At 51.1% G+C, this 16,048-nt stretch overlaps 1 protein-coding gene across 1 annotated transcript in view; it reads left to right on the forward strand.

The window, feature by feature from the left end:
• The first annotated feature begins 6,084 nt into the window (after nucleotides 1-6,084).
• Nucleotides 6,085-16,048, forward strand: part of IGSF21 (immunoglobin superfamily member 21) — a 36,631-nt gene continuing 26,667 nt past the window's right edge. The window contains exon 1 of the mRNA XM_051637526.1: nucleotides 6,085-6,286. Within this exon, the coding sequence (XP_051493486.1) occupies nucleotides 6,190-6,286 (97 nt within the window). The 5' untranslated portion in view covers nucleotides 6,085-6,189. The remainder of the gene's footprint in view (nucleotides 6,287-16,048) is intronic.

The raw sequence follows: 16,048 nt of genomic DNA on the forward strand, positions 1-16,048 counted from the left end.
AGGTTGAGTATCCTATTAAAAAAGTAAAATATTTCCAATGATCGTTGGTCTTCAAGTGGTTTATTGGGCTTTTTTTTCCCCCCCTTCCTACTTGGAGATGCTACAGGAGCATCAGCTACTGGAGAAATAAATAGTCATTAATTTTAAGGCTAAATTTGGGGGAGAAGGGTTATTTTAAGGTGGAAAGAATCTAGCTGGAGGTCTGTGACCAGTGGGGTCCCTCAGGGGTCGGTGCTGGGACCGGTGCTGCTCAGTATTTTCATCAAGGACCTGGATGAGGGTACAGAATGTACCCTCAGCAAGTTTGCTGATGACACCAAACTGGGAGGAGTGGCTGACACACCAGAGGCTGTGCTGCCATTCAGGGAGACCTGGACAGGCTGGAGAGTTGGGCAGGGAGAAACTTGATGAAATCCAACAGGGGCAAGAGCAGAGTCTTGCATCTGGGGAAGAACAACCCCAGGTACCAGTACAGGCTGGGGGCTGAGCTGCTGGAGAGCAGGGTAGGAGAAAGGGACCTGGGGGTCTTGATGGCCCACAGGCTGACCATGACCAGCAATGTGCCCTTGTGGCCAAGAAGGCCAGTGGATCCTGGGGCAGATTAGAAAGGGGGTGGTTAGTAGGTCAAGGGAGGTTCTCCTCCCCCTCTGTTCTGCCCTGGTGAGGCCACATCTGGAGTATTGTGTCCAGGTCTGGGCCCCTCAGTTCAGGAAGGACAGGGAACTGCTGGAAAGAGTCCAGCTCAGAGCCACAGAGATGCTGGAGGGAGTGGAACATCTCCCTGATGAGGAAAGGCTGAGGGAGCTGGGTCTCTTGAGCTTGGAGGAGACTGAGGGGCAACCTCATCCATGTTCACAGACACGTTCAGGGCAGTGTCAGGAGGACAGAGCCAGGCTTTGTTCAGTGATGTCCAGTGACAGGACAAGGGGCAATGGGTGCAAACTGGAGCACGGGAGGTTCTGTGTGAATATCAGGAAGAACTTCTTTCCTGTGAGAGTGACAGAGCCCTGGGACAGGCTGCCCAGAGAGGCTGTGGAGTCTCCTTCTCTGGAGACATTCAAACCTGCCTGGACACATTCCTGTGTGATGTGCTCTGGGGGATCCTGCCTGGCAGGGGGGTTGGACCGAATGGTCTTTTGAGGTCCCTTCCAACCCCTAAGATTCGGTGATTCTATGATTTAGGTTTTTATGATGGGGTTGGGGGGGCAAGAGCAGCAGCTCAGATGTTTGCTGTCAAAGGCAGCTGAAATGTTTCCGTTTCATGTTGGTTTTGTTGTGTTTTGTTTGTTGTGTTGTTGTTTTTTTTTTAAAGCAGAAGTGAAGGGATTTCTGGAACAAAATGTTCTTTTCAGCTGAAAAATTGAAACCCTCCATTTGTTGGGAGGGAGGGAAAGGCCACGTTAATCCTTTCAAAATACTCCCAGTTTTCCCAAAACATGACATTTGAGCCCCAATACCCTCCCTGAATGACTTGCAGGCATGAAACACTGCAGTGTTGGGTGTTTGGTTTTTTTAATCAGGTTTTTTTCACTTCCCCAGATCTTCATTTTGGTGGAAAAGAGCAAATCCAGCCTTGATGTTGACTCACAGGCTCAGGGGAAGGACAGAGCTGAACTTACAGGGCCTTATATTCTGAATTTTGCCCCTATAGAAGAGCCTTTTCTCCCTCTCATGTGACTATATATTCAGCTATAGGATCCCAGCCTGGTGCATAGATGAACGAAATCAGGACTTTTAAAATGTATTAGCCCCACGCATGGATTTATAATTATTATTATCAATAATAAAGGAATAATTACAGCCCCAAGCACCAGCCCTGGGAATTAGTCAATGCATGGTGGAGCAGAAGCAAGAGATTGCTTTGAATAACATCTTAATTTGGAGAGATCTGGGGATAAAAGCCCATTTTTATGCACATTTAGGCAGCAGGTTTGGGGGCTCTGGGGTTTGATTCTTCCTTTCTGGGTCGACGTCGGGGCGTATTAATTATAGTTTCTTAATTATGGTCTAATAACCCTTTGCTAACACGATGCCCTTTTGCTCCTGGTGGTTTTCCACCCCTCGGCTTGTTAAGGGAGGAGAAAAACATGGGGGAAAAAATGACTTTAATTCCCTTTTGCATCCCAGAGCTGGGATGTTTCCCATTACCTGGCCAGAGTGAGGACGTTCTGAGCTCGATGAGACACTAAAAATAAACTCAATGAGGGTTTTTTTTTTAAACCAAGGAAATGGAGCTTTGGCTCCAGCTGCTTTGCTAAGAAAAACTTTTGGCAAGAATGCCAGAAAAATTGCATTTTTGGAGATGTGGTTGTTTAATTTTTCAAGGGTTTTGGGGTTGTTGGTTTTTTTTAGTGTGGAAATGTAGGTTTTGTGGGTGGGAAAAGGGAGATTTTTTGAGCTACTGCAATGTAGGAAAATGATTTGGGTTAAACTCAGCCTGTTGGGTCAGCCCATAATGATGGTTTTTAGTTTTTTGACTGCTGGTGTTTCTATTTTTGATGGGAAAGTGCTTGTGAGGACTGAAAAAAAATGGATTATTCCAAGTCAAGCACCTGTGACTAGGTTGGATTTAGTCTCATGTCTCAAGCCATGGAAGGATGAGCTGGGATTTGGGAGCACCATGGTGGGGTACATTTTTCTCTGGAGTTATTAGCACTAATGGGAGTGTTCTGTGGTTAATTACCCCTTTGTTCCACGGCTTTGATAAAGTGGATGGGAAAAGGAAAGGTTTTGCTCTCTGGGTAATGCAGGAAATACCTCCTTTCCTTCCCAATGGCTTTCCAAAAGGGATGGTGGGATGAGGCCAAGCTGGGTGCTGGGATGTGGGTATTTTTGGGGTGAATTGAGGTTACTTCAGCTCAGAAGCAAACAGAATTTTGCAGAAGAAGGACCAGAGCTCAGCACTCTCCCCTTTACCTCCAAAGTTCTGATTTTTGCTCCAAGTGTTTTTCCAGCACCAGGGGTGATGCAGGAGCTGCATTTTAGGGATCATGTTCTGTAGAGTTTTCCCACCTAAGGGAAAAACTGGGATGATTCCAGGCTTGATGAGGACTTTCTCCACCCCAATTTGGGATTTACCCCACTTGGGGAGGCTCTCAGCACCCAGCAAAAGAGGAGAGCCATGTGCTGCTTTTTGCCTGGTTCCTCGTTAATCTTGATTACGGAGCCCTCGTGCCCTGGTTAATTTTCTTGTCGATGCTTATCAGTCATGTAGCTGGGAACGTCTCAAAAGCTAATGAGGAACTGCATCCTCACCTCGTTATTACTCGGCTAATTAGTACATGGGCTTCTTCTGGAAAGGTCGGGAGAGAGAAGCTGAGAAATTTTGTCCTTTAGAACCTTTTTGGTGCTGAATTGGGGTCGCCCAGGACAGATGGAGGAGACTCGCCCGCAATACCCTGCCCTGGATTTAAGCTGCTCCCAAAGGATGTTGGGGACGAGGCTTTGGACCTAGTTTTCCAGACTGGATCCATCCCTTATGAGGATGAGGAAGGACAGGGGCTGGAGGACCATGATTCCATCCCAAACCAGTGATTAAACTTTTATGGGGGATGTGATGCCTGGAGGGAACGATCCAGCCTTTTGGAATGGGCTGCAGAAAAACCCTTATTTATTAAAAAAATGATGAAATAACCCCCATCCCAGCCTGGATAGCTGAGTTTGACCAGGAAAGGAGCATCGTTCCTCATGAGCTCAGCTCATTTTGTTCCTTCCCAAGGGATCAGAAGCCTCTGGGGTTGCCAACTGAGTAGTTTTTACCAGCTGCTGCATTCCCAGGAAATGAAAATCCAAGTGAAACCCGACAGATCCGGACACCCAGAGCAAACTTCAACACTTTTATCCACCAATTTACAGCACTTACTGTCACCTTCGATGTCCTGGGATCCAGCTGATGGCCTGTGTGCTTCTCTCTGGGTTTCCCTGAGCTTCAAGATTAAATCCAGAAGCTGCCAAAGATGTTTTGCAGCAGGAAAACAAATCCTGCTCTAAATGTTTCAGGATATTTAGTTTATGGTTCTCTCACCAGGTCATGGTTTTTGCTCTGGGGGAAGGTTTTTTTGTAGCCAAAAGGAGGAGCCAGAGCTGTGAGGGGCTAAAATTCAGGTGGAAGGGATTTTTTAATTCTTATTTAGCCAGGGGACTGCTGAGAGTGCAGCTACCGAACATTGCTTGTCTCTGGGTGACCTGTTCCCACCTCCCAGCCTAAAATCTTCTCTTCAGGCACCTCACCTACAGGTTCCTGCACCCAAGGGTGGGGAAAAATTGCTCTGTTCACATCCTAGGGAAAAATTGCTTGGCATGGGAGTGATGGAGTCCAGGGGGTTGTGGCTCAGCAGGGCAACCCAAGAAGAGGAAAATAAAGCCCATGTCAGCAGAGGCATCTGGGAGGAGCAGCATTTGGGTCAAGTGCAGGTGGTTAAATGTGGCTTTAAAAACAGAGCAGAGCTTGGGCTGAGCTTGGTTTTATCTTTTAGGGTTTGCAGAGCCCCATGAGATCCTGCTTTTCCTACCCTTGCTTATTCTGTTCCCACGGGAGTGAAGGAAAAGGCACTGTCTCTTGGAGGGGGGTGGGTGGGGGTGTCTGTCAAATCCCTGATCAAATAAATCCAGACTTGATTTCCAGACCTTTCTGAGCATGAACGAACAGTGGCTGAAAGGCAGAGGGAGAAAAGGGAGAAAATCCTGCCCACCCAAAGGAATTTCAACAACTGATTGATTTTATTTCCTATTTTTTTGGCACCGACCTCCTCAGAGTTGATTGTGTTCAGGGTGGTGATTTAAGGAACCCACCAGTTTGCATCCAACTGGTGTCACTGGTTGTGCTGGTATCTCAGCACAGAGGCTGTTCCCCATCCCAGGAAAACCTTTTGTCCTGATGGGTTGTTTGTTTGGCACTTTTTTTTTAACAAATATAAGTCCCAAAGGAGGACGTTGAGGTGCTGGGGTTTTTGATGTGGTTTTGTGCTGCTGGAAATGAGGGACATTCCCATGATTTTTGGATTATGGGTGTTAAACTGGGTTTGAGAGTTGGAAGAAAAGGTGTTGGGGAGACAGGGTGACCAGAAAGGTCTGGAAAAAAATTAAAAGGAATGTCAAAAAAGCAGATTTTTTTTATTTTTTTATTTTTTTTTTAGAAAAGAGGGGTATTTGGGGGAAATGGTTCTTTATATGTGGTATAGGGACAGGAAGAAGCCTCCAGCTGTGAGGAAAAGCTTCTTCCAGCCCCACAGTCTCTTCCCTGCCAGCTCCCAGCCCCCCTGCTCCCTACCTGGGCTCTTCAGGAATAATTCTGGTATCTTCCCCCCGGCCAGGAACAAATGAAATCTGGGCATCTGGAGGAAAACCTGGTCCTCTCACAGCAGGGCCACAGAGAGATGTGTGTCCCCGTCCCGAGGGGGATTTTAGGAGTCCCTCTGGTTGCCTGTGCCTGCATCCCTTCCTCTCCTGCCCCCCACATCCCTGTCTGCATCTCTCCCTCTCCTGCCCCCCACATCCCCTCCTGCATCCAGCATCCTTCCCATGCCCCTCTCCCTACACCGCGCCCCCCTCACAGTCCCCACCCCCCCGCGCCCCTTCAACCCCCCGACACACCGCACACCCCCCCGAAAACACCCTTTTACCCTCCCTACGCTGCTCAAACCCCCATCCTAGCCCCCGCACCCCCTTTCCCCACCTCCATACACCGCTTCCTGCCCCCCGAGCACACCACGCATCCCCTCGATATACCGCTTTACTACCCCCCCCCACCCCCACCTTCCGCCCCCTATTCCCTGCATCGCCCAACATCTACCCCTCTTTCCCCCTCCCCCAACCCCCCCCCCCCCCCCACGCCCCGGGATTGTGCATCCCCTTCTCCATCCCCATCTCCCCATCCCCTGCATCCCCCCGCCTGTAGCGCGCGCTCCCTCCTGCACCCCGGTACAGCGCTCCCGCCCCCTCCAGCAGCTCCCGGGGGCCGGGCCGGGGCGGGCTCGGTTGCGGGGGGGGGGATGAAGGGGGTGGGCGGCCCCCAGCTCGCTCCTCTCCCGCTGCAATAAATCGGCTTAGGGCGGCAGCACCGCAAGGAGCTGGGGCTGGGCTGGGGGGGGTTGGTGGGGGGGACACGGAGCCGGGCTGAGCCCCTCACCGTGATGCCCCCCTCACCCTGATGCCCCCCCCGGGTAGGGGGTTGGGGGGCCGGTGAGCCCCATGGGGCTGCCCCCCCCCTCTCCCGCGGGCATCATGCGGACGATGAAGCCCCTGCCCCTCTTCTTGCTGCTCTGGGACCTCCTCGACCTGGCGCTGGGTGAGTGTCTTCATACCCCCCCACCTCTAAATAACCCCCCCCGGGATAGGGGGCTCCCTGAAATAACGAGGTGCCCGTTTGCACCCTGGTAAGAGTGTGGAGGGTCTGGGCTCTGCACCCCCCCCCTCCCATCCCGGCGCTCGGAGGGTTGATGGGGGGTCTGGAGGGTGATGGAGGAACTGGGCATCACCTCGTTTGGAGCCGGGAATAGGGCATCCCATGAATAGCACACTGGGTTTGGAACCCGGAATAGGGCATCCCATTAATAGCACACTGGTTTTGGAGCCGGGAACAGGGCGTTTGTTAATGGAGCACGCCAGTTTGGACCCGTTCACGGGGTACCCCCCCCCCACTATGGAACTGGTTTTGGACCCGTTAATAGGCTGCTGGTTTTGGAGCTGTTAATAGGGGAGCTGTTAATTGGGGAGCAATTAATTGGGTAGCCATAATAGGGCACTTGCTTTGGAGCCGAGAATTGGGGGGGCAGGATGAGAAGATGAGGGGGTGTTTGTCCCCCACCCCTGAGCCAGCATCACTGGGAGGGGACACCCATGTCCCCTTTCCCTGCTGCTCCATTTCCGGGGCTCTGGCTACATGTCCCAGCCCCGGCTCCACTCACTTTGTACCGGGGGGGGGGGTGTCTGTGCCCTGGGGACCCCATGGGCGTTTGAGGGGGGGGGGGGGTCGCAGCACCCGGGGGCACCCGAACCCACCCTGTCCCTTTGGGGTGCCCAAAACCCAGCAGAGGGGAGAGGGTGTATGCAGCAGAGAAGCCCCCAAATCCCCACCATCCTGGGGGGGGGCTGTAGCTGCTTGAGCATCTACATGAATCTCACTCCCCCCATCTTTGCTCCGCAGAGGTTTTGGGGACCCCATCCCCAAAAGCAGGGCTCCCAGGAGCTGAAAATGAACAGGGCGGGAAACTTTCCCCTTCCTTGCTTCCCCGAGGCTGCGGGGGGAGGCGGGGGAGGGGGGGGATGTGCGTGTGCAAATCAAATTTTTGTGTGCGTATCAATGCAATCCTCTTCTCCTACCCCCCTTTTACCCCTTCATACCCCCCCAAATCACTCTCTGGAGGGGTCTCAAGTGGCCGCTTTTGAAGGTGCCCGTTGAAACCCGGCTGCTCGGGAGGCTTTCCCGAGCTCTGGGTGATGGAGGGACGAGCAGATTTTGTTCCGTATCTCCTTTCTTTTTGATATTTTTGAATGATTTTTCTTTAGAACCTACTTTTCCTCTCCGGAAAGCCGCCGTCAGCTGCTGCAGGGCGCGGGGAGGGGGAGAAAAAACAGCCGAGCTCTGCGGGTTTGAGCGCTTTGACACAAAGGAGTCGATTCTTCCCCGGCTTCTCCAGCAGCTCCAAAAAAATCATCCCTCAGGGAGCAGGGACTGCTGAGCTTGGCCAGAACCCGGCTCGGATTGGGCTGACCCAGGGCTGGGGAAGCATCGAGCCTCTCCTACATCCCTCCTTGTTGTCCCCACGATGGGTTTTATCTCCTGCCGGGCTGCGGCGGCTCCTTTCCCCCCCCCGCCTCCTCCTTGCCCTGCTTTGCTCTGAGCATCCCAGAGCATCGTGCTGCCAAACACACGCTCCAAAATAAAACCTCCATGCTTGGGATGGTAGGGAAAGACCTCGTGCCAAATCCCATCCTGCTTCCACCCCCCTCTTAGATCTCTCCACCACGGTTTTAAGGTCATGGGTGGATAATTTTCAAGGAACAACACATCCCCTTGTCTTCTCCCCGGTGGAAAACTGCCCAGCACTGGCACATGGATAATTTTTCCTCCTTCGTTCCTATTTTTTATCCCTGTGAATTGGGTGATTGCTCTTCTGCTGCTGATTTGTGAGAGTGAGCAAGTTCATATGGGCTCAGATCTGTGTTTGAAATGTGTGGTTTTGGGGGAGGAAAAAAAGAAGGAGAAGTTGTTTTGAGTTGGGTCTGGAGGAAACTGGTGGCCCCGGAGGGGGTTTGTGGGTTACAAAGAGATGTGGGAGGAGGATCCACAGGTTCTGGTGAGCAGGTCTCATGGCTCTGGACATCAACCAGCTGGATTTTGGCTCTTAAAGCTGTGCTGGGACTTTGCTGCTTTCCAATATCCTTCTTGAATTATCTCTGAGCCCTCAGCAGAAGAATACTGTCCCAAAAAGCCACTTTGCTCTCTGCGTTTTTTTGGGTTTTTTAGCAAACACCTACAAAATCATTACCAAAAAAAAAAAAAAAAAGCCTGATATGGGGTTGGGAATTGTCCATCCTGGTGCCTCCCTTTGCTCTTGGCAGCAGGAGGTTTTGGAGGCTGAGATCTGCTCCCAAAAAACCTCGTTGGGCAGATGGCTTCTCCGTGGCTGACAGCATCCTTGGCCGGAGCTGCCAGGGTTGTTGCGGCGGGGAAGGACGAGTCCATCCCCTCCCCATCCTGGATCAAGCAGGATCCAGTTGTATCCCTTGGGAAGATGCAAGGGGGGCATGTGCCCAGCACACAATCTCCCCCTGCTCTTTAAGTCTCCTTGGTGTCTGCCACATATCCCCAAAATCATTATTTTTTGAGAAGGATCTCTCTGATTTTTCTTGTCACCTCATTTATCGTGCAGAGCAGGTTTCATGCCCCCTTTGCTGCCTCATCCAGGAGGAGCAACAAGGTCCTTCTTCTGGCACCAGAGGAGAACGTGGAAGGAGCATTTCCCACCCCAAAAAGCATCTGCACCTTCTTGGAAGCTTTTTGGATCTTTCCATCCAACCCCTCCTAATGAAAAACCTTTTTATTTCCCGTTTGCTCCCTCAGTGTGTGGTAGGTCAGTTGGATCCTTCCTGATGAGTTATGTATCCCTTTGGGAAACATCACCCCTTGTAATCCAATTATTATTTTTTCCTCTTCTAACAAGCTCCATCTTCTCCCCTCTTGGCCACAAAAAGCCACCTCGGGCAAGGCTAAGTGAGTTATGGAGCAGTCAAGATGAAAAAATGAGGACACGGGGAGGGGGAGCTGGCTGGAACATGGATAAGAATGGAGCCATGGCCCCAGGGTCCCTCTTCTCCCTGGTTTTGGAAAGCTGGGAAGCCCCATCTGTGAGCAGGATGATGGTTTCTTGGCACAGCCAAAAGCAGGGCTCGATGAGAAGGCTCTCGCAGCTTGTCCCTTGAAATATGTTCCTGACAATGTTTGTGGGGGTTTGTTTTTCCAGTCATGTAGAACCAGAGCTGTGCTTTGCAGCCACAAAAGGGAGGGTTAAACCTGTCTAGTTTTGGATCCTGGAGAGGTATTTATACCCTCCTTCTCTGACCCCTTGGCTTTAGCTTCTGTTTTTCCTCCCACTTTGCACCTACTGAGTTGGGGGGAAAAAAAAAAAGGGGGGGGGGGGGAGGGCGCAATTCAAGTGTAGTTTCTTGTTTGAAGCTGCTCATGGGTTTTCTGAGCCCTAAAAGGCTTTGCAAGGACCTGCCTTTAGGGAATATCCACTACTCCAGTCATAAAACAGCTTGGAAAAAAAATCCCTTGACAGTTATTTTTATCAGCAAGCTGAATTTCTCCCCCTCTCTCCATTCTCAGGGACCTCCCTGAGGCTTCTCCTGGCAGGGATTTTCCTCCTTGCAAGCCTGGACAAGCTCATTTTCCCCCTTCCAGTAGAAAAATAACAGCGTGTGGCTTTATCCAGGGTGATAGGAGCCACCTGCTCTGGTCTCTTTTAAAGAAAAGAAGGGGTTTGGTGGGAGTTTGAGTGCTGGGAGGAAGATGAGGGGAAAGGAGGAGCATCCTCTGCCCCATGTGGGAGAAAAACCTGCTCTAATTCACCTGCACACTCATGGCACTGACCTGGAAAGCCATCCCATGACTTGGAAAGCCATCCCATACTCCATCCTCTTCTACTCATTCTTTTCCTGTGGCAAATCTTGCATTCAGCTCAGAGCTGCCTCTTTTTTTATATAATCCTTTCTTACTATTTCCATGAATCCTGCTTTTCTCTGGAGCCTGCTCTTTACTCTCCGGGTAAATCCAGGCCACAAAACCCCTCTCCAAAAATCCTCCTCCCTGCTGCTAATTGCCCTTCCCCAATTAGCCCAATTTTTCTCTTCCCACCAGCTGCGTTTTGCAGCAGTTTTGAGCTGCCAGTTTAAATCCAGAGCTCTTCAAATAAGCTTCAAGGCAGGCAAGGATCTTCCCCTCACCCTGAACCTTTCCAAATGAATAAACATCTTTGGGATGCTGAGATACTCTGGGCTTCATTTCCTCCTGCTTCAAACCATGGCTGGTCCTTGAGAATTCCCAAAGCTCCTCCATGTGTCAGAACTCAGGTTTGGGGTATTTCCCCCCCTCCAATTTCCTTGCTGCAACAAGTATCCCTTGCTATTATTAGCACCCCTCCAAAATAAAAGCCAATATGGGGGTTGGGGCCTGGAACAGGGATTTTGAGGTGCAGGTCCTGGGGTTGCTTCTGGGAGCAGTGGGTTGGGTGCTGTGTGGGACAGGCTGGATGTGATGTCCTAAGTGTGGCTGGGCTGCCTGCCCAAGTGCAGGGTGCTACAAGCTGTGTGCCAAATGCAGGGTGCTACGTGTGGAGTGCAGGGTGCTACATGTGAAGTGCAGGGTGCTACATGTGAAGTGCAGGGTGCTACATGCTATTTCATGCTACATGCAGGGTGCTGTATCCTCTAACCTCTGTGCTAGAGGCTGCCTGCTCAGGGCAGGGTGCTCCATGCTAAGTGCAGGGTGCTCTGTGCTGTGTGCAAGGTGCTCCGTGCTATAAGCTCCATGCAGGGTGCTCCATGCAGGGTGCTCCATGCTAAATGAGAGCTGCTGTGTGCTAGGTGTGTGCTGCATAGAATCATGGAATGGGTTGGGTTGGAAGGGACCTTCAAGATCATCTAGTCCCAATCCCCCTGCATGGGCAGGGACACCTCCCACCAGCCCAGGCTGCTCCAAGCCCCATCCAACCTGCCCTTCAACACTGCCAGGGATGGGGCAGCCACAGCTTCCCTGGGCAACCTGGGCCAGGCTCTCACCACCCTCACACTAAAGAATTTATTCCATGCAAGGTGTGACATGCTCTACTCCATGTGCCAAATGTAGGTGTTAGCAAGTAGCACCTTGCATTTAGCACACAGGATAAGCATGTGTGTGCAGGGTGCTAAATACAAGGCTGCTAAATGCAAGGTGCTAAATGCAAGGTGCTGCAGGCTGTGTCATCAACTGGTTTGGGTTGGAAGGGACCTTGAGCCATGCTAAATGCAAGGGACTGCATTTTATGTCCTAGGTGCTAAATGCGAGGTGCTAGATGCTGCATGCAAGGTGTCCAATGCAGGGTGCTGGGTAGGTAGGACATGCTAAATGCTGTGCACATCCCAGCCCTGGTGTTGCATCCTGGTTTGAGCAACATGGAAAAGCAGCTCAGCTCCTACATCAGTGGGATTTTATGGAACACCCAGACATCACCTTACCCATGCTCTCCTCAGCTTCCCCTTCTGGAGATGCTTCCAGGCTGCATGTACCCCACCTGCCTTTTTATCATAGAACCATGGAATGGGTTGGGAAGGACCTTAAAAATCATCTAGATCCAACCCCCCTGCATGGGCAGGGACACCTCCCACCAGCCCAGGTTGCTCCAAGCCCCATCCAACCTGCCCTTCAACACTGCCAGGGATAGGGTTTGGGCTTTGCTGTCAGCAATTCCTTGCCTGGGAATCCTTGACCAGATCTCACCTTGCTCCTTTTGCCAAGTGCTTGATGATCTGTCCATGAAAAAGTCTTCGTGGTGTGGGGGTAAGAGCAAGTTTTATTTAACCAACATATGCTCATGGCTGGGGAATGAGGGGCACAAGGATCCTGCTGAAGCTCCTCAGGGAAGGAGGAAAGGAAAAGCCTTCTAGGCAGGTGGGGATGGGGCTGAAACCTCCACCTGGCAAAGACAGAGGTGGCCAGGGTGAGGATGGAGCCAGATCCTCACCTTGGTGAGGCTGCAAGTAGCCAGGGTGGGAATAGAGCTGATACCTCACCCTAGGCAAGCATGGAGGTGGCCAGGGGGGGGATGGAGCCAAATCCTCACTCTGGGTAGAGATGGAGATGACTAAGGTGGGGATGGAGCTGAATCCTCACCCTGGCAAGGGTGAAGGTGGCCAGGACCTGCCTGGAGCCCATGTGCCAGGAGGACAAATCATCCCACCCTTGGAACTTGCCAGAGCTGGGATTTCCCCAGTGCCCTGGGTTGTGTCTAGGAGCAAACCTGGAGTGCAGTGGGACCAGGTCAGGCTCTTTGCTCAGACACTGTCAAAGCACAGGAAAGAGCCCCCTCCAGTCCCTATTTTCCAGAGACGAAAAGGTCACCCTTCCCAAACTTCCTGGCTGGTAGATCCTGCTGGGATGAGCAGGGAGGATGCAGCTGATGGGGCTGGATTTGGGCCCTTGCCAAGCTGCTCTCTTTGCCCTTTTGTTTCCTCTCTGCTGCCACGCTCAGAGTACTGATGGACTTGTTGGTAACCACTGCCTGGTGCTCCCGTTATCTCTCCCCACCATTATCTCTTTCCCCCTTTTCCCTTTGCCTTCCTAAAATAAACCATCAATCACAGGGTTGTTTTCCAGGCTTTTGGGTCTGAAATGGCTGTGAGTGCCAAGGGCACGAGGGCTCAGCAAAGGGTGGGGACACTAACCCACCTCTGTGGTTCCCTCCGTGGAGGTAGGATGTAAAATCCTGGGTTTAGAGTCTGCAGAATCATTTGGACTAGAGGAGGTCCTGAGGGTCCTGACAGCCAGGTTTGGAGCAGGGAAGAAGGCTTTTCCATGGCTGAATCCACAGCAGATTGCGTGTTGGAGACCACTCAGAGGGGGTTTGGGCTGCTGGAGTCACAGGACTTTGGCTCTTCACTCCAAGGAGATTTGAGGGACAACAGGAAAAACCCCATTTTCCCAGAGGAGGGATGTCCCAACCAGATGGAAAGGGGCTGTGGAGGTGGAAGCGTGGCATCACCAAGCTCTTCCCAGCCTCCAGACCACACACTTGGTCTCTTCTGGTGCAGGGAGGAACGTCTCCATCTCCAAAACCCTCTTGGCTGGAATTCTGGTGTCTCAAAGACAGTGCAAATGGAGCAGGGGAGGCAGGGATTTAGTCCCTCTCCTGTCCATACCTTGGGATAATTTCCCATTTATATAATGCCTTCAACAATATACTTTGGAGAGAAGGGCAAAGGGGATTAGCAGTTGTTATTCCAGCACTGTTCCACCTCCCTGTGCTCATAGATAAATCCTTGATGCTGCATCCTAGCTAGCCAGGAGAGGAAAAACAGGAGCTGGAGACCCCTCTGCTGGGATCCTTCTGCTTTTCACATCTCTTTATACCCTTTTGTTTCCACACAAAGGGATCTGCAGGAATGGGGATGGGCTGGAGTGAGGCAGAGATGCTCCGTGATGGGAATTTGCTTCTCCCATGAGGGGCAAAATCATGGGTGGTGTGGGGAATGGTCTATCTTCTCTCCCCCCACATAAAACTGAACAAGTAGCCCCCCAATACCGGCCCGCGACAGGTGGGATGCAGGGTGGGAGGGGGAACATGGTGAGGGACACTCAGGTTTTTCTCCCAGGTGGACTGTCAGCCATGGAAAGGTACTTTTGGGGATGGGATTTATGGATAAAGCTGGATTGGCAGGTAGCAATGATGCTTGTGATGGTGCTGAAGAGAGGGCCTTGCTGGTCCCCAAAGTGTGTGTTGCTCTTGGTGCTGATGATGCTGGAAAAGAGGGGGATGATGAAAGGGGTGATTTTACTGGCTGTTGTCATTGTCACAGGCTTTGGGAGCTGCTGGCTCCTCATAGCAGGGCTGAGAGAGAACAGAATAGCAGGAGGGGGACGAAAAGTCTCCAGCTCAGCAGGTAGCACCCAAAGCACCAGGATCACCCCAATTTTGAGGTGGGGGAGGGAAGTGAATGAGCTGCCCTCCCTGCACCCTTGTGAGCTCTCTCAGAGAGGTCAGCACCTGCTTGGTCACAAATTGCCTGTTGGCTGCATCTTTCCTTCTGCAAAATGAAATGTTCCTTGGGATGGTTGGAAATGGTCTGGAAGGGGATGTGGATGGCCAAGTGATTGAGGTTTCCATCCCAACTTTGCACCTCTGGAGAGTGGGGTTCAAAGCTTGGCTTTCAGTCATGCTTAGGAAGATTTCCAGCCCAAATTCAGGTGGTCCCTTGATGTACCACCATCTGAGGTACTTTTAATGTTCCATCAAGCATCTTTCTCCCATTTTTAAGCCCAGAAAAGCCCCATTCTCTCCAGATTTATCTTCTACACAAGCTGTGAGAAGAGGGCAACCATGTGCACAAGCTTTGCCATCCCACCCCTCTGCCCCACTTGCAGTTCTGAGAGCATCCCATGAGCCAGTGGTTGAATTGGGCTGATTTTCTTGCTTTTCTCCTCAAGATAGACCTGCCAAGTTGTATTGTGGAAGGATGTGGTGACTCAGGGTGGGGTGGGAGGATTTGGACAACTTTGCCTTGCCTGGCACCCCAAAATACACACAGCAAGCTCTGGGAGCAGGGTTTTCCTCAGGAGGGAGAAATTCATCCCCAGGAGGGATGAATAACAGGCTGGATCTGCTGATGGAGAAGCACCATATGATGGGTAGATGTTGCTCCAGAAAGGATGGAAAAGGTGAATCACCAGCAGGAAAGAGTCTGGGTGATAATGTTGCTGGTTTGGCTTCCAGATAGACCACCATTTATGGTGAAAACCTGCAGTGCTTCATCTCCACTTGGGTCATCTTCCCTTTGTGATGATGAGGTGTTTTCCATAAGGTGGCTTTTTTTAGGCTTTACTGGGTCTATTTTATTTTATCTTTTTTTGCTTCTCTGAGGAAATCCTTTGTGAGCAGTTGATGTTGTGCAAACAGGCTTGGAGATTGTTTGGTTTCCTCCTGATGGAGAGTGAATTTCCACCACCATCATTATAGCAGCCTAGAAATGTGTCTTTGATTCTGTTTTGGTGGGGTTTTTTATTATTTTAGAGCAGGAAATTATATCTGGGCAACTTCATGGTGGGAAATGAGTTGGAAGGGGTAGGATTTAGATGGTAGGGATGCTGGTACCTCTGGGTTTGTTCACATGGACCACTCACCTTCTCCTCTTCCTCCTGACCTGCTCCAAGCTCCCCTCTGCCAGAAAATAACCAAGCTCTTTCCAGCTGAAAGGGCTTTATTTAAACCATGTTATCCCTCTGGTGAAGGGAAAGAGCATCTTGAATGCTTATATTTAGTACTGGGTGTAGGATAAAAGCAGATGCAGCGAGATTTTTAACGTGGGAATGTTGATAATTTCTGCCACCCTGCCTCAGAGATGTGTGTATATATATTATATATAAATATATATGTGTAAAAACCACTCAGACACTGGTGTACTCGCTGAGGATGAGGATGGTGGTTGAACATCTCTCTTTAATTTGTTTTTTGGACCTTTTTTTTCACCTGGGGAAAACCCATCCCAGCTCTGGGACCCCTCCCTAAATATGTAGCAGGAGGGAGGTGGTTTTGCTCTTGGGGGGGTGTGCACAGCCCCTCTCTTCCCCTGCCACTCCTTTCATCCTGCTCCCCCCCAAAATGGGATGGAGATGGGAAGGAGAACACTTAAAGGTTTGCAAATGGGCTGTTTAACAAGCCCAGCAATGCTCAACCCCCCCGGCAAGCTGGGAGGAAAACCTCCTGCATTTCCCAGCCTCTCCAACCCACCCTCCTGGGAGCACTGAATTAAAGGAAATATTTTATGATCCTACGCTTCGTTATGTTTTATTAAAAGC

This window comes from Apus apus, chromosome 20 (assembly GCF_020740795.1).
Source record: "Apus apus isolate bApuApu2 chromosome 20, bApuApu2.pri.cur, whole genome shotgun sequence".
Taxonomy (NCBI): Eukaryota; Metazoa; Chordata; class Aves; order Apodiformes; family Apodidae; genus Apus; species Apus apus.